The sequence below is a fragment of the Ylistrum balloti genome, unplaced genomic scaffold (assembly GCF_031769215.1).
Source record: "Ylistrum balloti isolate Yb309-2 unplaced genomic scaffold, AGI_CSIRO_Ybal_v1 Utg369808, whole genome shotgun sequence".
Lineage (NCBI taxonomy): Eukaryota > Metazoa > Mollusca > Bivalvia > Pectinida > Pectinidae > Ylistrum > Ylistrum balloti.
In genome coordinates this window covers 1,495,261-1,518,930 of record NW_026781982.1, presented here as the reverse complement: position 1 = coordinate 1,518,930, position 23,670 = coordinate 1,495,261, and the positions used below count along the sequence as shown (strand labels likewise).

At 34.1% G+C, this 23,670-nt stretch overlaps 2 protein-coding genes across 2 annotated transcripts; one reads left to right on the top strand and one right to left on the bottom strand.

Annotated features, from left to right (window-relative positions):
- Positions 1–597: 597 nt before the first annotated feature.
- LOC132544717 (lysosome membrane protein 2-like) lies at positions 598–15,042 on the bottom strand. The gene is made up of 13 exons (XM_060208359.1): positions 14,926–15,042; positions 13,118–13,278; positions 12,274–12,415; positions 6,986–7,195; positions 6,262–6,359; positions 5,857–5,906; positions 5,317–5,386; positions 4,563–4,741; positions 3,317–3,435; positions 2,401–2,474; positions 1,888–1,939; positions 1,226–1,384; positions 598–750 (listed from the first exon to the last, which is right to left on the bottom strand). Exons 1-13 carry the CDS (start codon positions 15,040–15,042, stop codon positions 664–666), a joined length of 1,518 nt encoding a protein of 505 aa, XP_060064342.1. The 3' UTR covers positions 598–663.
- A 345-nt stretch (positions 15,043–15,387) lies between these two features.
- Positions 15,388–23,056, top strand: LOC132544744 (uncharacterized). The gene is made up of 10 exons (XM_060208394.1): positions 15,388–15,417; positions 16,531–16,622; positions 17,621–17,768; positions 18,308–18,508; positions 18,750–19,149; positions 19,451–19,620; positions 20,189–20,392; positions 20,687–21,041; positions 22,260–22,569; positions 22,789–23,056. Exons 2-10 carry the CDS (start codon positions 16,534–16,536, stop codon positions 22,850–22,852), a joined length of 1,941 nt encoding a protein of 646 aa, XP_060064377.1. The 5' UTR covers positions 15,388–15,417; positions 16,531–16,533; the 3' UTR covers positions 22,853–23,056.
- Positions 23,057–23,670: the final 614 nt, after the last annotated feature.

Sequence of the window (23,670 nt, the reverse complement as noted above, 5' to 3'; positions counted from 1 at the left end):
TTATTACCAAGTTACAACATCAGGTCAATAGTGAAACATCATTATGTCTAATTTTTGTTCAACCAAAAATTTCTACTGTCATAAAAAACAGTCAACATGAAGATAAAATACAGATATAAGGCATGTGGTGTCAGGAAAATAACTTGATGAGCATTGTTTTAACATGATGTAAATTTTTATAAAACTTGGTCATGTTAGACCAAACAAAATAAGGCAGGGTGTGATATAGAACACAGCTTTCTAAAATGTTATGTGCTGGTAATATCCACTGCAAGTTGCTGAAAAATTTGATAATTTTAATATAAATTTCCCCTGTTTATTCAGATAGCAAAGGGATATAACTCAAGCAGACAGAAATGTAAATTGTATGCTCATGAAAGTTATATTTACAACCTTTTTTATGTATTAATAAACATTACCTAATCAACTTTATCAAATTCATATCCAGAAATAAAACAAGATTTTTATTTAATCCAGTATTAATAATTTTTTTTTGATTACCATAAGGCCCTTTGATTTCCCCTGATTTTATAAAGATGGACTCTGCCTCATCTGGGCTTCTGTCCTCACAAGAGGGGATATGTTTTCCCTGGTATGAGAACAACCTTTCCAGAAAGGAGATGACTACTGTTACAATCACACCAATTTTCCCATGATGCCCTGTTATGTTTGTATGAGGTTTGTTCTCTCTGTATCTGGACGGTCATTAGTTAACCTCTCATTTGGAATGTCTACAAGTACGTCAGCTTTCTGAAAAAAATAAGGAAAAAATAAAATCATTCTTCTTTATTTATCAAATTACTAGGTGACATAGAATTCAGTTTATTTTAACCCTATAATTCAAATAAAATATCTTCCTTACTTAATTGCTTAAGACATCAAGTTTATATCAATTTTGAAATAATCTGAAGTTTAATGAGCATGTGGATGTTTGTTAGCATGATAAACAAACTGTTAAACAGATGTACAAGTAAAATCCAAAGACCTTTGAGATCATTAATTTAAGAAATATCTATGAACAGTGTGTTAACAACATAAGTCAATGATGAAGCATACAATCTACCCAGTCCACATCAAAATCATTTTACTCTCATATCTCAGCAATAAAAATGATTTTGAGTAAAATTCATAATTGTCAAATTTTCTGCCATTGCATTTGGTTAAACAGTCTAATGTACAGTCAAATAAAGATATGAAACACAATTCAATCCCTGTAACTGGTTACCTTCTGAGTCACTTTGTGTTTGATGAAGAAGGCCAAGGCACAGATAAAGAGGAATGCTCCAATGACAATGAGACCATACTGGACTGCCTGTGTGATCTTTATTGGAGTCACCAGACTTGTCTTGTATTCATTGGCTGACTTATCATCTATCAAGGCACTCTATAGAGAGATTGGAAATCAGTTAAAATCCTTCATAGAATATCAGTTAAAATTAGAGAGGCTTATCAATGATGACGGGAAACTGTGACACTACCCCCAAGTCCCTAGGGGTTGAATCAAAATTCTGAATTTAAGAAAATTTGCCAATCCCTACTGATGTTACAGACAAAAATTGAATGAAATCCACTCAAGCATTAAGGAAGAGCAGCATTTTGATACAAAGCATTGTCTAATTACCCTTTTGGAGCCACATACCCAGGTCCCTGGGGGTTGAATAGAAGAAATGATCCCTGCCCCCCATGATGTTTCTGACCAAATGTGGTTGAAATCTGCCGACACGTTAAGCAGGAGTAGTGTTTTTAACGAAAAATTTACTGACGGCAAATGATGCATGATGATGCACAACACCAAATACTTGTATCTCTCTATGGAGTAAGTTATAATGTTCACATATTCCTACTTTTTAAGACAAATTATTCACTGCAATAAATCAATATACTTACCTCATTAAGCCACATGATTGGGAAAAAAACATCCTTTATATTTGAAGTAGATCTGTAAATTCAATAATAATTCATGACAGTTATGATGAAGTTTTTAGGAGCAGTGAAGCTGGGCTGCTTTGCTATCATAGTAAAACTAAAACCTAAAATCATTCCTGCTGTACTTAGTACATTGACATCAGTGGGTTTTTCTAATAAGAATTTAACTATGTAAACTGTCTAAAATAGAGAAGAATTTTTCAGTATTAGACAAATTTCAAATTTGTAAGAAAATCAAAATGTTTAACTGGATATATTTGGTATTTTCTGTTTTGCTAAATCACTGAAGAATGATACAAAAATAACTTCAGCATCAGTAACAAAACTTTAGTACAGAAATCCTCTCAATAATGCAAAATTAATCTTTGTAGAACTTCAAATAGCAAAAATAATCTACCATCTTCACCGTAAATCTGTGTGTACTTTGTAACTACAATGTATATGTTTATCTTATTGAAGCAAGGTCATACTTACTTGAAATTATCTACTTTTTGTAAAAAAGCATTAAGCTGAAGTTTTTTCTCTGCATTCATCACAACTCCTGTCAGCTGTGGATGGGAAAAGTGAAAATGCAAGCCATGTACTATAATTAGCAATAATGTATTTATAACACTGCCTCCTACATTATACAGCACGATAGGAGCACCTGTTTATAACACTGCCTTATACATTATACAGCATGATAGGAGCACCTGTTTATAACACTGCCTTATACATTATACAACACGTTAGGAGCACCTGTTTATAACACTGCCTTATACATTATACAGCATGATAGGAGCACCTGTTTATAACACTGCCTCCTACATTATACAGCACGATAGGAGCACCTGTTTATAACACTGCCTTATACATTATACAGCATGATAGGAGCACCTGTTTATAACACTGCCTTATACATTATACAACACGTTAGGAGCACCTGTTTATAACACTGCCTTATACATTATACAACACGATAGGAGCACCTGTTTATAACACTGCCTTATACATTATACAGCACGATAGGAGCACCTGTTTATAACACTGCCTTTTAGATACCGTTCATTGTTACAGAAAGTATTGGATGTATTTCATGAATGCAGTTTTTTGAAAGTTTTCAGACAACATGGTCAAGGTTTTCTGTTCCTTGGTCTTGCAGATATCATGGCACACCATTCTGTTTTATAAATCACTTGACACTTTTCATATATTGCTACTGTAAACCAAACATGGTTAAAATCTGATAAACTTTTTGAACAATTAGTAGTTGAAAATACTCTGGCACTTTTCCAAGTAAAAGCTAAATTTCAATTTCTGAATTTTCATGAATTTTATGAATCAATTATGAAAAAAGCTTCCATTTTTCAATCATAAAAGAAAATCTGAGAAAACAAAATTGAACCCTTACTGGATCTACATCCAGGACTGTTTGGTGTTCCTCTTTGTTTGGGTGCATCCCGATCACCCCATTAATGACTTCATCATCTGCCTGGAGGAAGTGTGGATTAGAAATCACCACAGGAGCACCTGTTGTAATAATACAATCATCAAATGTCAATGTTTTGTTTTGGAAAATGATGTCATTTACATATTGTCTAAAATTTCAACAGCAGAAGATATTTAAAAAATTCATATAACCCTGGTAATTAAAAAAATGTTGAGTGTAAACCTAGGGCCCAAGTGAATCTGTAGTAGAGAAATGAAATAATTACAAGCTTATTCATCAGTATGTTAAATTGTGTGGATATTATGACAGCAATCTATCCATTCATGGTTGTTATTCGCTCTGCTTTAGTGGTAATATTGACCATAGAACAACAAATTAATGGCAGACAGCTATCTGAATTGCATTCTTCAATCTTCATCAATTGAGCCATTACCCAATAGTGGTTGACTGAATGTTATTGAATTATCAAGACTCATTAAATTCCAAAATAGCAGACAAATACACAATGTACTAATGAAAACAAAGTAAGCAGTGGCTAACATAGATATACCATGACCCCTTAATCAAAGTGGTAAAGAGTGACCTTTGACCTTTAACCTTGACCAATGACCATCAATATTAAATTTGGTGAAGACCTAGGTGGTATGATGTGAATATGAAACAAAACTGTTGAGGAGTATGAGATATCTTGTTAGTTACCACTAACAGATAATGTGACCACTTCACCCATACATAAGTAAGGAGTATAATATTCTAACGTCATTCACAGATTTGTCTCTTGTTGTACCTTGTTTTCTCTGTCATCCCCCGGTTATAACAAATTGCATGTGCTCGGACGCTACATTTTCTGTAGCATAACCACATCCCACATTTTAATGAGTGATTAATGATGGTGGAATGAAAAGTTTTCACAATAACTAACAATTGGTTACTAGTAAATCTCGTCCTGATAACCCAATATCACACTTGGGTTGAGATGTCCCTGTCCAGTGAAGTCCCATGTAAGATTCTATTCAACACAAAGGGGAGACAACCAATATCTTACACTTGGGTTGAGATGTCCCTATCCAGTGAAGTCCCATGTAAGATTCTATTCAACACAAAGGGGAGACAACCAATATCTTACACTTGGGTTGAGATGTCCCTGTCCAGTGAAGTCCCATGTAAGATTCTATTCAACACCAAGGGGAGAAGACCAAAATCATACCTGACTTGCACACACTAATGTTGAGAACACCAGATGGAAGACAATGACCTGGTGGAGAGCAGAACCCAGCATTATTCTCATTTAGAGACGCTCTTTCAAACACCTTTGGTGGTACAGTGAAGTGATACAAGTTGATTCCCTTCAGTTTAATATCACTTTCATAAGCTGCATAGATAGATCTGTCAACGAACAAAATTTTGTAAAAAGCCGTTTCTGCAGCAACATAAATCATCATAAATCGAAAGTCTAGAATGCAAAATAAAAACATCGCATGATATAACAATAATTAAATAAATCAACAGATGTTTTTCATGTGCTGTTGATCAAGATGAAAACTCCTCCTTTTTATGAGTTGTATATATTTTGATGTCACAAACTGCTAATGACTAGGTGGAAAACAAAGGAAACAGAATTTTTCTTTCTCTCCTTTTTTTTTTTTTTTAAATGCTCTTTGGGAAAACAACATTGAGGGATACTATTTCAGTCAGCCCTGGAAAATAGACTGAATCCTACAGCAGATTTAGTTGTTTATCAATAATATTCAGCATTTCCATCAAAATATGAATGACTACCATTTACAGAACACAGTCTAAAGTAGTTATAAGTACAATTCAGAGTTCTCATGAGTCCGAAAGAGGTTTCCATAAAACAAAAGAACTAACCATCACCACATATTTGTACCGAACGTAATTCTGACCATACAATTTTCAAATTGTAAAAGTAAATAAATGATTTAGTAAGAAGGTAAATTTACCTGCAGATGTCTGTGGAGAAGATGTACAGTTTATCTGACTTTTCTAGAAAAGGAGGAAACATTGTCCCATCTGAAAAAAAGAAAGAAAATGGAGAATGTTTCTAAAAATTATAATACTTAAATATAAACAGTTTAGTCAATAGAACCCTATCTTAGCCGTTCTAGTCCGGTCAGCAAACAATGATTGAGGTTTATATGAATCATGATGATATTGAAATGGTTTTCAATATGCAAAAAAGAAAAGCACTGAACATTAAAAACAAAATTAGTCAATCTTACATACTTATGTTTGTCAGAGTATGACAGGGCGGTGTGATTTGCTGGGGCCTTGGGACAGTATTCTGCAGTTTGGTAGTAATGTAATGTAAACTCCAGATCCACACCATTGCAATAAGACTTACATGAAAATATCACAGCCTTGAATAAACACATGTACTCAACATGGGTACTCACATACCTGGAGAGGTGGTCAGTAGACATGGACTGGACGTTAAGCAACATGAATACATCACATCACTATTTATGGTAAAAGTTACTTACCAGTTCCATTAATCATGTCACAGAAGTCTGTATTCCAGTATCCAAGTCTCCTAAAACACCAGCATAACAATAAGTTTTATACCATAAATCTCTTTACGCAGTGCATGTTAATATATGTGAAGAACTTCTACAATACACAGTCAAAAAACTTGACAAAGCATTTTTTACATACAATGTGATCATATTGTGTTGGGAGTCACAGATTTAGTCACAAACATTTATTCATACAGCATGTTCATACTGTGTTGGGGGTCACAGATTTAGAAACAAACATTTTTTCATACAGCATGTTCATACTGTGTTGGGGGTCACAGATTTAGTCACAAACATTTTATCTCTTTAATAAACATTTTAAAATGACAGAAAAACAACATAGATATATTTATAGCTTATCAAAGAACTTACTGTTTATAATTCCATTTGTTTATAAGATTGAACTTGTCAATTCCCTGAACATCTGATCCAGTGAAAATAGTGTATAGGCCATCATCTGAGCCATTATTCTGTTTAACAAATAACATCAAAATAAAAATTAACGTTATTTCAAATCCATTCTATTCCATTATAACTAGTATGATACAATAAGTATGCCCCTATTTCTTCATCTAAAAATAGTCACCAGGTCTCTTATATACTAAATTTACCATAGATGCACACAAAGTCGGCATGAATGGATTGACAATCTACATATTTTTCAGTGATAAATATTTATGCACAACTGTGACATTTCAAATTGACAAGGTGTTATTCCAAATGTTACGTGACAATTCCATTGAAGTTTTTGGTTTTTTTTTAATGAATACAAGAGAACCCAGAGGGATCTGTGCACCCACCAGTGTTTAATCTTTATTTATTATTTTAAAAGTTGAATGTTTCTCTTAATTTCTCTATTAATATATCAATATATTAGTCTTAGACTAGTATGTAAATATCTCTAATTCATTGTTATACAGGTAAATATCTCTAATTCATTGTTATACAGGTAAATATCTCTAATATTCATTGTTTTACAGGTAAATATCCCTAATTCATTGTTATACAGGTAAATATCTCTATTTCATTGTTATACAGGTAAACATCTCTAATTCATTGTTATACAGGTAAATATCTCTAATTCATTGTTACTCACATTCAAGAACAAACCAAATTCATCAGGAAGTGTGTGATTAAACCGTTCAGCAATTTCTTTAATAGATTTCAATAGAGCATCTTCATAGCCCCACAGTATGTCTGCAATAGACAGCTTCAAAAATAGTTCTGCATCGCCAACAGCTTCCAGCAATGCATCAACGAATGCTTGAAGCCAGCCATATTCAAATCGAATCAACTCAGCTATTGTCTGTAACAGAGGTGATAAAAAAATTTGAGTGAAGGAAACAACATTTCCTTACATTTGACATGTATAGCAATGCTTTTACCAGTACTCTGGACAGGTGTATCATTGTTTTTAACAGTACTCTGGACAGGTGTATCATTGTTTTTAACAGTACTCTGGACAGGTGTATCATTGTTTTTAACAGTAGTCTGGACAGGTATATCAATGTTTTTAATAGTTCTCTGGACAGGTGTATCAATACTTTTAACAGTACTCTATGGACAGGTGTATCAATGTTTTTAATAGTACTCTAGACAGGTGTATCAATACTTTTAACAGTACTCTGGACAGGTGTATCAATACTTTTAACAGTACTCTATGGACGGGTGTATCAATATTTTTAACAGTACTCTAGACAGGTGTATCAATACTTTTAACAGTACTCTGGACAGGTGTATCAATACTTTTAACAGTACTCTAGACAGGTGTATCAATACTTTTAACAGTACTCTGGACAGGTGTATCAATACTTTTAACAGTACTCTGGACAGCTGTATCAATACTTTTAACAGTACTCTGGACAGGTGTATCAATACTTTTAACAGTAATCTGGACAGGTGTATCAATACTTTTAACAGTACTGAGGACAGGTGTATCAATACTTGTAACAGTAGTCTGGACAGCTGTATCAATACTTTTAACTGTACTCTGGACAGATGAATCAATACTTTTAACAGTACTTTGGCCTTTCCGTAGGGTTGTAAGAATGAGATTTCCCTGTGTCATGTACCAGAATTCCTAGCCTTTCCCTAGGGTTGTAAGAATGAGATTTCCCTGTGTCATGTACCAGAATTCCTAGCCTTTCCCTAGGGTCTAAGAATGAGATTTCTCTGTGTCATGTACCAAAATTCCTAGCCTTTCCCTAGTGTCTAATAATGAGATTTCCCTGTATCATGTACCAGAATTCCTAGCCTTTAACTTCCAAAGAATTCTTTAATGCTTTGATGAGGCTCATATCTTATATGCAAAAGTGTCATTACTAAAGAATATAGTTCTGAACAGATAAGACTATTTGTTTCTGAACTTTTTGATAATTCTCACAAAATCCCTAATAGTTCTGAATAGATTAAGACTATTTGTTTCTAACTTTTTGATAATCCTCACAAAGTCCCTAATAGTTCTGAATAGATTAAGACTATTTGTTTCTAACTTTTTGATAATCCTCACAAAGTCCCTAATAGTTCTGAATAGATTAAGACTATTTGTTTCTAACTTTTTGATAATCCTCACAAAGTCCCTAATAGTTCTGAATAGATTAAGACTATTTGTTTCTAACTTTTTTATAATCCTCACAAAATCCCTAATAGTTCTGAATAGATTAGGACTACCGTATTTGTTTCTAACATTTTTATAATCCTCACAAAGTCCCTGACTATTTTAAAGCCTTAAAGTGAAAAAGCTTATATGTTGGCTTGAACTTCTTGATATCAATTTTAGCAGGTAGTGCTGTAAGCCTAAAAAATGACAAATTTGAACCTAATTGGGTCATTTAAATACTGCGCCAGGATTCTACCCATAATCCAGCAGTGTTTATACATATTGCATGTGCTCCTGTAAAAATTGGTGGTCATGACCTGTCAAGTCTGTGAGGTATTGTTAGAGGCCCATTTTTGACAGATCTAGAGGATTCAGCTGAGTGAGATTCAGGTCATATCCACATCAAGTATCTTTGGTAAGTCAACAGAGGGAAATGAATAGTTCTCTAATCCTGTTATTGGGACTTTCATCTTGGATTTTGTATCTTAAAAGTAATTTCAGGAAAGTAATTTTGGGTGTAAAATTTGTATTTAATCGTCAATCAATTATAGGATGGTGATCTTCAATTGTTTATATATAAAGACAAAATCGACAAGGGCTGGCAAATTCATTGATTTCAGAAAATGAGTCTGTTTCCCCTATACTTAAAACTTATCTTTGTTTACAGGACCAGGTGAATTATAAAAACCACCATCTCTAGGTCAGAAAATGTGTACAGGTCTTAAAGTATCTTAGTTCTATATGATAATATGTGTAATCTATATATTATCTGACAGTCAAGGCCAGGTGTGACTGTCACATGGGTATACGAACTAAAACATTCAGGTGTCATCAATTAGGGTACCTGTACTGTAGGGAAACATCCAGGTGTAAATGTCATTAATTAGGGTACCTGTACGGTAGGGTAACATCCAGGTGTAAATGTCATTAATTAGGGTACCTGTTCTTTAGGGTAACATCCAGGTGTAAATGTCATTAATTAGGGTACCTGTAATGTAGGGTAACATCCAGGTGTAAATGTCATTAATTAGGGTACCTGTACCGTAGGGTAACATCCAGGTGTAAATGTCATTAATAAGGGTACCTGTACTGTAGGGTAACATCCAGGTGTAAATGTCATTAATTAGGGTACCTGTACGGTAGGATAACATGAAGGTGTAAATGTCATTAATTAGGGTACCTGTAATGTAGGGTAACATCCAGGTGTAAATGTCATCAACCTAGGTTGAATGATGTCTCTCTGGTCATTTGTCTGATAAAGAGGACAGTGCAGTTATATCAATGCGTGCACTTTGTTGTGATTACCAACCTGTAGAAAATGTTCTGAGACTAATCACAGTACTTTGCAAGCTCATGACATTGAAGTCTATGTGAAAAGCCATACATATAGAGGGCTCTCACATACTATTTTGGGACTGGGGAGGGCCCTTAGAATTGGGGAAAAATAGTGTTGTTTTTCTTAAATTTGGGGTCTAAATTGGGAAAAAGGATACTATTTTGCATTGGGAATGGGGCCGAATATCGGCCCAAAATCTGGCATATCAAGAGCCCTGATAGACTAACCCAATATCTATATTCACAATATCTTTGAGCAATTGACGATAACTATAACTGCATTTATAAAGAGCTTAAAAAGTTTTACACAATAACTTTTAAGATGAAAGGGTAAGAAAAATTAAAATTTTAAAAGATAAAGTTTTTATTTATTTTGGGTACAACTAGTTATGCTATGATGTGTATAAGCTATTTGTAAATGTACTTTAACCCTGATAAGTACATGTCACACTGACTATACCATCAACTAAGTGTGTGTACCATTCATGTGTTGTCATAAGACATTTAATCACTGCAGCTCTGGTCAGTGAATCATAACTTTGAGGTATACTACAGATACTGTAAGTATGTGTGGTACAGAGGTCCCTCCACTCTCGACAGGAAAACATTCTAATGTAACATATGCTACATAAATACTGTTCATCATATCAAGGTTATCAAATTACTTATCTACACTGTGTATACAGATTTATTTGTTTGTCTGTTTGCTAGATTTAGTGTACCTGGAGTATGTAATGTCACTGTACACAAACTGTATATCTACCTGGTGTATGTAATATCACTGTACACAAACTATATATCTACCTGGTGTATGTAATGTCACTGTACACAAACTATATATCTACCTGGTGTATGTAATGTCACTGTACACAAACTATATATCTACCTGGTGTATGTAATGTCACTGTACACAAACTATATATCTACCTGGTGTATGTAATGTCACTGTACACAAACTATATATCTACCTGGTGTATGTAATGTCACTGTACACAAACTATATATCTACCTGGTGTTTGTTATGTCACTGAACACAAACTATATATCTACCTGGTGTATGTAATGTCATTAAACACAAACTATAGATCTACCTGGTGTATGCAATGTCACTGTACACAAACTATATATCTACCTGATGTATGCAATGTTACTGTACACAAACTATATATCTACCTGGTGTATGTAATGTCACTGTACACAAACTATATATCTACCTGATGTATGTAATGTCACTGTACACAAACTATATATCTACCTGGTGTATGTAATGTTACTGTACACAAACTATATATCTACCTGGTGTATGTAATGTCATTAAACACAAACTATATATCTACCTGGTGTATGAAATGTCACTGTACACATACTATATATCTACCTGGTGTATGTAATGTCATTAAACACAAACTATATATCTACCTGGTGTATGTAATGTTACTGTACACAAACTATATATCTACCTGGTGTATGTAATGTTACTGTACACAAACTATATATCTACCTGGTGTATGTAATGTCATTAAACACAAACTATATATCTACCTGGTGTATGTAATGTTACTGTACACAAACTATATATCTACCTGGTGTATGTAATGTCATTAAACACAAACTATATATCTACCTGGTGTATGTAATATCATTAAACACAAACTATATATCTACCTGGTGTATGTAATGTCATTAAACACAAACTATATATCTACCTGGTGTATGTAATGTCACTGTACACAAACTATATATCTACCTGGTGTATGTAATATCACTGTACACAAACTATATATCTACCTGGTGTATGTAATGTCATTAAACACAAACTATATATCTACCTGATGTATGTAATGTCACTGTACACAAACTATATATCTACCTGGTGTATGTAATGTCACTGTACACAAACTATATATCTACCTGGTGTATGTAATGTCACTGTACACAAGCTATATAGCTACCTGGTGTTTGTAATGTTACTGTACACAAACTATATATCTACCTGGTGTTTGTAATGTCACTGTACACAAACTATATATCTACCTGGTGTTTGTAATGTCACTGTACACAAACTATATATCTACCTGGTGTTTGTAATGTCACTGTACACAAACTATATAGCTACCTGGTGTTTTTATGTTACTATAAATACTACTGATATATTTAGATCATGTCCTGACAATAAAGCTGACCAAAGACACCTGTCGAAAACTGTGAGAATCTTAAAGATAAATTAAGATCACAACTGATGAACAAATCACAATATGTTGTGTTCAATTTTTTTGATGGGTGTATAAAAAGTATATTTGTCCTATTCTACTTCTGGAATGACAACATTCCATTTGTAAAGTGAAACTGTATAACAAAGACATTACACTATGATAGTCAGATTTACTATAACAGGATTCACAATGCACTAAAACAAGACCTTGTAGTAAAAGATTGGTAGATCTACTCACAATCATTGGCAGGTTGACGGTGGTAAACGTATCACTCTCAGGGCCCACTGACATTTCTCGATCAAATGTAAAAGATCTTTTTTCTCTGTAGGCCAATGTGCCATTTTCAAAAAAAGTGATGTTGACCTTTTGTCTGTGTTCCCTACAACAGAATTGTGATATATCTTCCAGATTTGTTTGTTTGATGGGTTTCAGGCCCAATGAAGACCCTGGATCACAGGGTTTCCTTGGAGATTGGCTACCTCACTGAACACCACACAGAAGACCTGTTGTATGACGTCCACAGCAATTAGGGTATAATGTCTTACCCAAGGGCACACAACCACATCAGCAAAGACGGCTTTGTTTCTCAGCTTCCAGAGAAACACAAACAGTTATGGATAGGGAGCATCAAACCATGCTTGTCATATTGTCATCTGACGTTATTTAGACCAACGACCTAACTGAATGAGCTATCACGGCCCCATGTGATCAAGAAATGATTACAATGACTAAATGACATATACATCTCTTGAGATTTTCATGACACTTAAAGTTTTGGAAATCACAAAAAGGGTACAAAATGAGAAGATTCTAGATCACATTTGGAAACCTTATACATTGACATAAATTACTTAACTGCTGGACTGGGCAATATTTAGTTTATATATCAGGTTTGATCATTGTCTTTCTTAAAACTACAGGAAGTAAGTAAAACTAGGTTATCCTCATATATATACTCAAGTTTTCATTTGATTCCTGACTTTTTGCAATCTCAGTCTCATAGCATCAACATGTTTTGGTTTTTAAAGTCAGCTTAATATCATTTCTGAGGTTCATCATGTTTAAAGCCATGTAAATTTACCTATATGAGTATGGACCTTTCTGTATCACAGCTGGAGTTGCTCCTTGCTGGACAACCTCTAGTGGATTTACAAGGTCAAAAACCCACACTTGGAAGTAGATCGGTACAGGAGGATCCAACCAGGTGTTGTAGGATTTAGATCCAACTTTAAGAGGTATTTGCTAAAATACAACAACAAGGAAATGAAATAGGTAAAATCATAAGTGAATAAGGTGGAACTTATGAATAAACTTTTCTCTGCTGCCCTTAAAGAACTTTAGGAAGTGCAGGAACTCAGCAGTGTGAATATACTTCCACTTATACTAAACCTTACCGATTGATCAATGCCAAATTGCAAAAACATAAATTGCTAGAGTTCAGGAATTTGAATGACTTATCACAGAAACATTGAATTCAAGTGTATTTCCTTATGTAGTGTGGTTCATTTAGAGGTAATTTACAATTAGCAGCAATGCATTACTTTTATACATTGTATATCAATAAGCAGGAAATACAAATCCTTGTACAGTAATTATAAAACATTTATCAAAGAAAAAATATAACTTGCTCAATGCATTAAAGTAACAGAAAACTCACAACTATTTTGCAGTTAGCGGTTTCAACTCATTTTAGCTGTCTGATAATTGAGTTTGTGTATTTCTCTTATCAAGTTCAATGTCTTAGTTTACATTACAGACAATGAAAGAATAGACAGATCTTTGACAACTAATTATATCTGCATATGTTTATGTTTTATGAAGATAATATAACAACAACCGATTAGAATCTAGGTCGTTGACTTCAGGAAATATTTTTAAGTACATAAAGCCTGTATTCTATTAAAGGATATAACATACTTCAGTTTAAGTGCAAAAAACCATGATACTTCCTTCTCTGGAGCAAATTAAACTTCACTATAGCCTGAATTCGGTTGGCTGTCCATCACCAGACATTATAAATATCTGATGGACACTAGACAACTGTCAGAAGAGATTATAAGGATTAATTTTGTTCCAACATGTCACATGCATGATGTATTAATTATCTCATAAATATCACAAATAAATCTATATGTTCTGATTGATTCTGATATCATACAAAGCATGAGCTCAGATGTCTGCATTCCAGTTATGAATATGTTATTCTTTCTTTCTGAGTTTATTAGCTTCCCCTGACAAAAAAGAAAAACCCAAAAACACATTTACACAATAACACAAATTAAATTCAATCAATTTCCTTCAAAGCACATATTTAAAAAAAAAAGTGGCATCTTTTCAGTTTTATAACTTTAATCCAGTGTAAATAATTACATTAGTCAAAGAGCACTCTGGTATATTACATAACTTGTTTGTTATATATATGTATGTACCTATGACATACTTTTTCACCACAAAGTGACAACCTATATAGCTATCTTTAAAGTCCTCAAAGACATAGTTAATATGTTCTGTATGGAAAGAAATAAGGAAATTATTTTTCCTTATTTGTAAGAAAAAAAAAGCAACCGCCGTCTATTTTCTTAAACATTTTTACACCCTTTCCCTCCCCATTACTAGATAAATAAATAAAAACAAGACAAGTAAGAAAACCGAAATGTAATCGTTACACGTACATAATAGCATGCTATATCAGGTCAAAGGATCAAGGCTCGAGGCCAAACTACACTTTAGCACATCTGTATATAAAGAACATACAATATTCCGAATTTTACGAAACGTACAAATGAAGTGCTTAAAGTTGTGTTAAATTTGCAGTAACGAGATCCTGTTTAATTAGTGCATGTGCACCGAGATTTTCTTTCGGGTGACCGAATGCGCCTATAACCTTACCTCCTTTATCTCATTGTGGATCATATTATGGAACACAGGGATAAAAACACATCCCAGTATTATCAAAACCACTCCAAACACCAAGAAAAACACACTACACTTGACAGAACGTGACATGTTCACGTTTTCAGAACAACCGACTGACGGGTATGTTTAGTTCCACCAACACGTGATGGTGGTGGTGGAGCGCCCTCATCAAGTATCAAAAATAAACAAAGAAGGGAGATCACTCTTTTTCAGAAGGAAACGCTGTCAAAGTACAAAAAGAACCACACTTACTAAAGCAGAATAAAATATTTTTTGATGAAACATTGTCATTTACTTTAGTTAATGAAGAAAGTCCATTGACAAGGTGTACTTTTCCTTCGAAATAACAATGAAGCTAATGACATTCCAAACCGGAAGTGTTAGATGGCGCGCCTGTCAATTTTGACAGGTGCGCCATTTATAAACAAACAGATCTGTCGATGCCTGTCATCACAAAAGTTTGAGGTATGCTACCAATTTTTTGTAATGGAATGCTACCACAGGCAATATTCTCTATGATTTCGTTTGCAATTTTAATTTTATTTATGAATTCTTTTTGGAAATAACGACATTATTTTACCACAAACTGCATAGGTCGGGGAGAAGTGTTGTAGATGATGCCTACTATTTTGTAGTAGGCTATAATATATGGCTATATTTCACATATGAAACGTCTGATGGACTGAAGCCATTGTAATCAGGTTTGGCACAACCCTGCATACGGTTAATAACCCTGTATATTAGTGATAATTATTGTTTAAGGTAAACAAAATGCATTTGTTACTCAATCGGGAATAATTTGAAATAGAAACACATGAAGTTGAACAAAAATGCATATTTTTTTTTATATATAAAAGGGTGATCCTATTATTTGTGGGGATGCCCGAGAAGTTTAGGTCCGTGCATCCTCTCATTACAGAATTTTAATAATTTGTATACAGGTAGTAAACTTTTAAACTCAATAACCACATAAAATGGCATATTTACATTTAACTGACCACACTTGTAAATAAAAAATCAAACGTCTGTTGTCTAATATGTTTACTATTGAATAATCACTCAGTATTTCTTTATTAATACATGATGATTATAGTCAGAAATTCCTTCCTATATAGAAAGATAACAGATTCGAAAAAAAAGAAATCTTACCTGATCACAAATGTGTCTGAATCCACAGTAATGAGAGGATATGATGGGCTTCCTGTGCATCCTCGCGAATTAAAAAGTATGTTCAAACCCGATTTATGTACCATTCTATCAAAGAGTTAGATAACAGAAATTCATATTTCTTATGCAAATATATAGTGTCGCATTGGCTGTTAGGCCATAATAAAAAATGCATTTTCAATCATTTTATTATGTTTTGTACATGTACAGAAGCACCATGATTTCTGTTAAAGCTCTTGGCAGGGATATTTCCCTTTTTATTTTGGTGACACAATACATATAACTCAGTTTTTAGTGCAAATGTATGGTATATATTTCCAGTAAGGGACTTATAAATGTAACCATTCAGCAATGCATGTGTCATGGTTGTTATAACCATGTTTTCTATATTCTGTTTAATTTTTGTTGCAGAGAATGCCTACTGGTGATTTAACAAACAACCTAAGGAAGTTGCAGAAGGAAGTCAAGCTGATCAAGTACAATGAGGACATTGACCTTGCCAAGTATGACTTCAGACATTTCACTAAGATAGGGGTTATTGCTAATTATGGTGCTTGCTTATCACAACATAACTATTTGTATCTTTCTGTTTGTCCTTTTGACAAAGCATTTTAGCATGATTAACTAATAACATTGATGGTAATGAAAATGAAAGGGTCAATAATTGTCAAGGTCGCTTTTGGGCTATTGAGAAAAATCAGTTGTATGCAATACAGTGTATATATGTCAGCATATTTAATGAAAATATATCATAGAGAACATAGAGAAAGATTTTCAAATTGAGGAGTCAAAGGTCATGATTGATTGATTTGGCTTATTATCTATCACTAGTTATGAACGAATTTAGGACAGAGGATTAAAGGTCAAGGTTATTTGAAGTCATGTCAATGTTGGTTGTCAGTTATACATTTAGAAATGTGTTATTTAGGATAATTAAACTTGCCTAAATTCTTATCCTTTCCTCTTCATGCTTTGGCAAATGTGATTAAATTCAGGATTCATGGGTCAAAGGTGAATGCCACATATGGTGATCTGCAGGACAACAAGGAGAAATGGTGCAATGAAGGGTAGCTAGTGATTTTTGGGACTCAGATATTTTGCTTTTCTTGTGGGACTCCAGTCAGATTATGAGAACCCAGTTTATTTCTTTGAAGTGGGACTCATCAAAATTTTGGGATTGATGTCTTGAAAAAATTCTACAAAAATCACTGAATTTGTTGAACTTTGTAAATATGGTGAGAAATAGATCCCTACTGATTTTCAAAATCAAAGGTAGGACAAATTAAAAAGGTCAAGGTCACTAAGTTTATGTTTTACATGTAAAGCAAAATAATCCAAGTTCAAAAAATATATGTTGTGTGGAAAATCTATTCTTTGTTGTGACCTTGTATTTGTGTTATAGAACTCGTCTGGCCTACCTTATTGATTTGATTGATAGCTTGATTTTAATGAGCTCCGTGTGAATTGAAAATATTAGGCACTTTTGTATCTCTATTTACAGTATGTCTCTTGGAAAACCAACAGCCTTCTTACCAATCTATCACTATGCCTTTACAAGTTACAGTCATGCACTGGCACAGCTTATCTCAGCATCAGATGCAGAGCTCTACGGCAAGACAGATTTCCGGTTTATTGAAGCTGTGTACAAGGTTATATAGTGTTGCAGTTGTACATGTTTATAGAGTTTCAAAATTTCTGATGTTTTCACAAATAATCATAAGTATTTTTCTTGAAATGGTGTCAATCTGGCAGCCATCTTTTTATTTTATGGATTCGTGATTAAAAATTATCAGATGGTTTAGGTTTATTTATTACCTAAAAAACAAGTTGACATTTTTGTTTTTTTATTTTTTGTTACTTGTGATTTTAAACATAGTAAACTCCTGAAATGAACTGCAATTTAATCAAATTTTTATACTGAAAGACTGAAATGCCCCTATTCCAAATAAATGAAAACAAAGCTCTATTGTTTGAGTTTCCTATTAGGTTTTCAATATTAAAAATAAAAATCTAACAGTGAATGTATGAAAACTGATTTGTTTTCATAAAACTTGAGTTTGTATAACTATAATATAGTATATTTATTATGTAAAAATCAACCTACTGTCCAGGTTTTGCAAGTATCATTGTTTCAACTTGTTTCATTTGCACATACAGATGAACATGAAACATTCCTTTGTCTCTTCAGATCCTACGGGATTTGTTTAGCTACAAACCCCTCATAACAAAAGAACAATTCTTCAATGCTGGTTTTGCTGAGAGGAAGATTATTATGTGTTCTGAGGTGCTTCACATGGTTCGTGAGAAAAGCCGTATCTTGAACCCAGCCAAAAAGTCAGCTACAGGGGGCGCTGCTGTCAGTGGACTTGTTCAACTTGGTTCTACAAAGGTACTCCTTAAACTAATCATAAAATACCATACATTTAAAAGGTATATAAAAGTTGACAGATTGGATGCACTTCAGAAGCAATCCTTTATAAGAAAAAGATGACATGTGATAAATGATATCTGATAACAAATGGAAATTTAAGATTGTAAACCAGTCAGATTTGTTTGTAACTTTGTCGTCAGTTGTTGTCAAATAGAAAATATAAGGTGATGTTTATTTTTCCATGTGACCCTTAAAACAGGGAAATCGACCAAAGTCAACAGAGCCAGTGTCCAATGAAGTACCAAAGGTCAGTTCAGGGTTGACAAAGAGGCCAAAGACGACAACAAATAGGCATCTTAGAGTTACTTCCCCTTCTGAAGAAACAGATTCACCACAAGCACAGGTTGTGAACGAGCTTTTACAACCTCACAAGCCTCAAAGTCATCCTGTACGTCACATGACTAGTCACATGACTAGTCACATGACAGATTATATGCAGCACCCACCACTTTATACAGAGGTAGCTTCACCACCACATATTACCAAAGAGAGGCTGCCAACAAGGGCACCACTTCAACAGTCATCAGAAGTACACTTCTTGCCAATAACTTCAAGTGTGACCAGAAGCAGATCTGTCCCTGTAAAAACAGTTTCCCAAGGTACAATTATTCCACACCTACAAATTGAAAGAAAAAAAACATATCTACAAATAATGGAAAAGAATTGTCAGAATTAAGGTAGAAAATTTGACTTATTTTCAACAATGCTCTAATTTGAAGGAGAGTTTTCCTGTAATTAAGAGGCATTTCACAAAACTGTTGTCAGAAAAATTGTTAGTACACATATTCTAAAAGCACTGGAAATGAAAGCGATTCCTGGTTTTTGTTCTGTGGCATCATTTTTTCTGAATTCAACTTTAGTTGCAGTCATTGTGAAAAGGAAGCAACATTGATTTTGTAGATACTCAGCTGGAGGAAGAGGAGGATGAAGAAGAAAGTGAGGAGGATGAAATAGAGACTGTTAATGCTGTAACTCGTGGTGAATCTTTTCTAGAACCACGCGTGGTAGATAGCCCTGAAAGTCAGCCACAAGTACATGATGAATCTCAACAGTATAGCAGGACAATACAGGTAAAGTTTGTACATCAGTTTCTTACTAGGAAAAGGTGTGCAACCACGAGAGAAACAATTCTTCTCAACAGTCTTTCATCTTTTTAATGAAACAATTTTCACCGTCTTACAAATTGAAGAGAGGTCATGAACAAAGTTTGGACAAGGGTGCCCTCCATTTTGTGTAACTTTCTTTGATCCGATAAGTTCGAGACTCTTTGAAAACTTATTTCCCATTCAGTCTTGATGGTATCAATGACTTTGATCTTATCACATGCAAGTTGCTCTTTAAAACAAACTGTCCATGAAAGTTAAATTTGAGTGCCCCCTAAAAACAAACTTCTTTGTGGAAAAGGATATATAATATAATTGACCTTTACTTGCATAAGTCAAAGATGGAGTGATTTTAAACAAAGTAGACTGATGATGTGTTGAAACAGAAAATCTAGACTGTAGGTGAGACAAGAAGTATTGTAAGTTTGGATATCAAACACAATCCCCAATCATGACTTATTTAAACAGTGCTTAGCTCCTATTTCATATCTCATGTAAAAATTACTGACAGATGTAGTTGTTTCATGAACACCAGGCTGTTGTGGACCGGATGAACAGTTTAGATACAGTGGTAAAGAACATTACAGGACTTGTTGAGTCACAGGGTGCTGTCAACTCCAATGAGAAGGTGAATGCTACACTGACCATGATCCAACAGCAGCTGGAGACTCTCATGGCCCGGATGGTACTTGTAGAGAATAGAGTAGCCCTGGTAGAGGCTAGACTTAGTGGGAACAGGGTAAGTGAGAAAATATCTTAATCTTCATTACTACTCTATAGTTTTGTCCATTTTTCAATGTTTCCAGTCTTTTCAGTATTTTCTATGAGCATGACTTTTCAGTAATAGATACATAAAATATATTTAAAACAGTTATTTTATCATTCCAATTATGAGTCTGTCACTCCATAAAAAAGTGATTTTTAATGAAATGAAATAAGATAGAAAACCTTGAGAAATCAATTCTGGAAGGTCTGTTTAAGTTCCTTAAAGTTCATTCATGTACAGTGCAAATGAAAGTGTTTTTTTACACAGACTGTACTTAGTGAGCCAACAAGTCAAGGATTCAGGGACACTCCACATGGAAATAACGAGGCACCACATGGAGCTGCACAGACTTCTGGTAATGTGCATCAGTCCCAAGGCACCACGTATACCCGGCATGGAGCTGAATCTCACCAGGAACCAAATGTAAAAAGTTTTACAAATATTTATCAGAGTAAAACACATTCCCATGGTGGAACAGATATTATTCACACAGTACAAAGCAAAGATGCTGGAGACAAAGTGGACACAAACAATGTACAACCTTTCTTTTCTTCTGTCACACCACTGGAAGCTCAACCTGCAGACCAGCAGATGCAGCTTTTGACAGCAAATCACTCTAACGGTAATGTCATTGTCTTAAACCCTCCTCTGCTTCCCTCTTAATTGAGTAATAAAGTGGATGTATAACCTATCTCATAATTTATAGTGAACCTCTAATCAGTTGAAGTTGGTGGATAGTATGGAAACAATATTTTTATAAAAAATTATGTTCCTGTCTAGTGATGGTTTGACCCTTCTGCTTATATTGGCTACAGTTAACATTGTTCAATCATATTTACAATGTCGCTCAGTAATCCTAGTAGATTCTGATCCTGGATATGATTCTAGGAACTGTTCGAATCTCATGTGCAAAGTAATATTGTATTGATCACAATACAATATCAGCTATGGATACATGATTTGTCCTCAATCCTGTGCCAACCATAGGACAACAAATACATTATTAGCTATGGTTTTATGATTTGTCCTCAATCCTGTGCCAACCATAGGGCAATAAATACAATATTAGCTATGGTTTTATGATTTGTCGTCAATCCTTTACCAACCATAGGACAACAAATACAATATTAGCTATGGTTTTATGATTTGTCGTCAATCCTTTACCAACCATAGGGCAATAAATACAATATTAGCTATGGTAACTAGATTTGTCCTCAATCCTGTACCAACCATAGGACAATAAATACAATATTAGCTATGGTGACTAGATTTGTCCTCAATCCTGTGCCAACCATAGGACAATAAATTAAAACAAAAAACTTTTTATGCCTTAATATTAAGTTCTAATTCATAACACAAAATCATTGAGATATAGATCTCCCAAGTTGTCAATAATCACATCAGCATTAAAGCAAGCAGGGGATGGTGTATATTGTACATATGTATATTGTATATATAACAATGTGTTGAAGTGTTGATTCAGTTCAGTTTCCCCTTGTTTCTTATAATGTAATGTATACAACAGCTGAATACAACTTTGGCTCTGTCCATATATATTTCCTTATATATTTGAACCATCAGTATGAAGTATGGATAATTGGTATAAATACTGTCAAAACCTACTGTGTCTATAGTACAATTTTGTTATGTAATTATACAGTCTAATGTGGAATAGTTATTTTAGATTATAATTGTCATCAGGACAATTTCCATTCAAATATTGTGAAAGCATTGTTTAAAAAAACAATACTTCTGTTGAAGTGAAATGTTGATAATTGATTTAAATGTTGGTAATTGATTTATTGATTAAAATGGAGATATTTGGTATATATTTTATCAGGAAGCAGTGTATTTAGTGACCTTTTATGCCAACCTCAACCAAACCTGACACCTAGTGACATCAACGACTCAGCAGCTGTGGGCCTCTCACCGATTAGAAAGCCTACAGATTTATCTGTTAACCATAGTGCGACACTCCCACCTTTTGATCTGACCAATGATGACACATTTGCAGCAGTGTCACAAGATGAGAAGCGACTTTCAAGCACACCCACTAAACATCCTTTAATGCTTGAGAGCCTAGAAGACTCCCTATCATTTCATTTTGGAGACACAACATCACAGGAGAGACTGCTGAGGATCAAAACCATGTATGTGTAAAATACAATGCCATATTTATCCAGCAATAAATCTGTGGCTGGTAATACTCTCACCCTTATCAAATTCTTTTCTGTAGTATATATGTTCTAATGTTCAGTTGGCATCTGTCCTTGTACCTTAAACAGAATACTAGCTTTTTTCTGCCACGTTCTGTCATCTGTTAGAGAAAACAACAATATTAACCATCCTTTTTAACCTTTTCTTTACAGGATTAAGGAAACGGAGCACATGCTGACAAAGCCTTCCTCGACCCTGACAGGGGGGAAGTCCTGACTCCCTTGTATCACGGCAGTCTAACTACACAGAGGTGCCATTCCAGTTATAAACTATGCATTTCTTAATTGTCCATCCAGATTTGTGGAACTTTAAAAATATCTATGATTATGTACCATAGATTCAGACTACATCAGATATCTAATGTGGAGTTAGATGGTCACACTGCTATTTTACAGTACAAAATATGTGTGTAAAAAAGACTGTAATGACATAATTAAGTCCTACAAGATTTGTTTTTGTGTCACCAGCCAAAGGTGACAAGAGGTATTACTATAACGGCAGTGGTGTCACTTGCACAAAACTTTTTTCCTGATAACTTGAGTTAACTTTGGCCAATCTAGCTCAAACTTCGTACAGTCCTTCCTTACTAAAAGTGCTTGCTTAGGAGTGCTTTATAGGCCCGAAGGTCAAAGGTCAAGATCACTATTACTACTGTAAGTAGAAAATTATTTTTTTCACGATAACTTCAGTTCCCTCTGGCCAAACAACCTCAAACTTCATACAATGCTTCCTTATCAAAAGTGCTTTGTTGGGATTGCTTTTGAAGTCTGATGGTCAAAGATTTTTTCAACGTAACATTATATGTAGTTTTGATACAGTGATTGGTCAATATTTGGAGATATTTATGGGAATATTTATTTCATCCATAGAACTTATGCTATTTCCAAACTCTTTACTGTATGTTACAGAAACTGCAAGATAACACAATGTACTACAAATAACATTTACTTCCTTGGTTTTACATCTATTTCAACATGTATAGCAAATGCTCATCTTTACATTACAAATATTGATACATAGACACTGTAAATCGA

What these genes read in the sequence shown, in the direction of transcription:
- LOC132544744 (XM_060208394.1), top strand. Translation starts at nt 16,534, where the DNA reads ATGCCTACTGGTGATTTAACAAACAACCTAAGGAAGTTGCAGAAGGAA. An exon ending in GAGGACATTGACCTTGCCAA is followed by an intron (nt 16,623 to 17,620) that starts GTATGACTTCAG and finishes CTCTATTTACAG; the next exon opens with TATGTCTCTTGGAAAACCAA. An exon ending in TGTAAAAACAGTTTCCCAAG is followed by an intron (nt 19,150 to 19,450) that starts GTACAATTATTC and finishes TTGATTTTGTAG; the next exon opens with ATACTCAGCTGGAGGAAGAG.
- LOC132544717 (XM_060208359.1), bottom strand. Translation starts at nt 15,042, where the DNA reads ATGTCACGTTCTGTCAAGTGTAGTGTGTTTTTCTTGGTGTTTGGAGTG. An exon ending in CCGTCAACCTGCCAATGATT is followed by an intron (nt 7,196 to 12,273) that starts GTGAGTAGATCT and finishes CCTCTGTTACAG; the next exon opens with ACAATAGCTGAGTTGATTCG. An exon ending in CAAAAAGTAGATAATTTCAA is followed by an intron (nt 1,940 to 2,400) that starts GTAAGTATGACC and finishes TTGAATTTACAG; the next exon opens with ATCTACTTCAAATATAAAGG.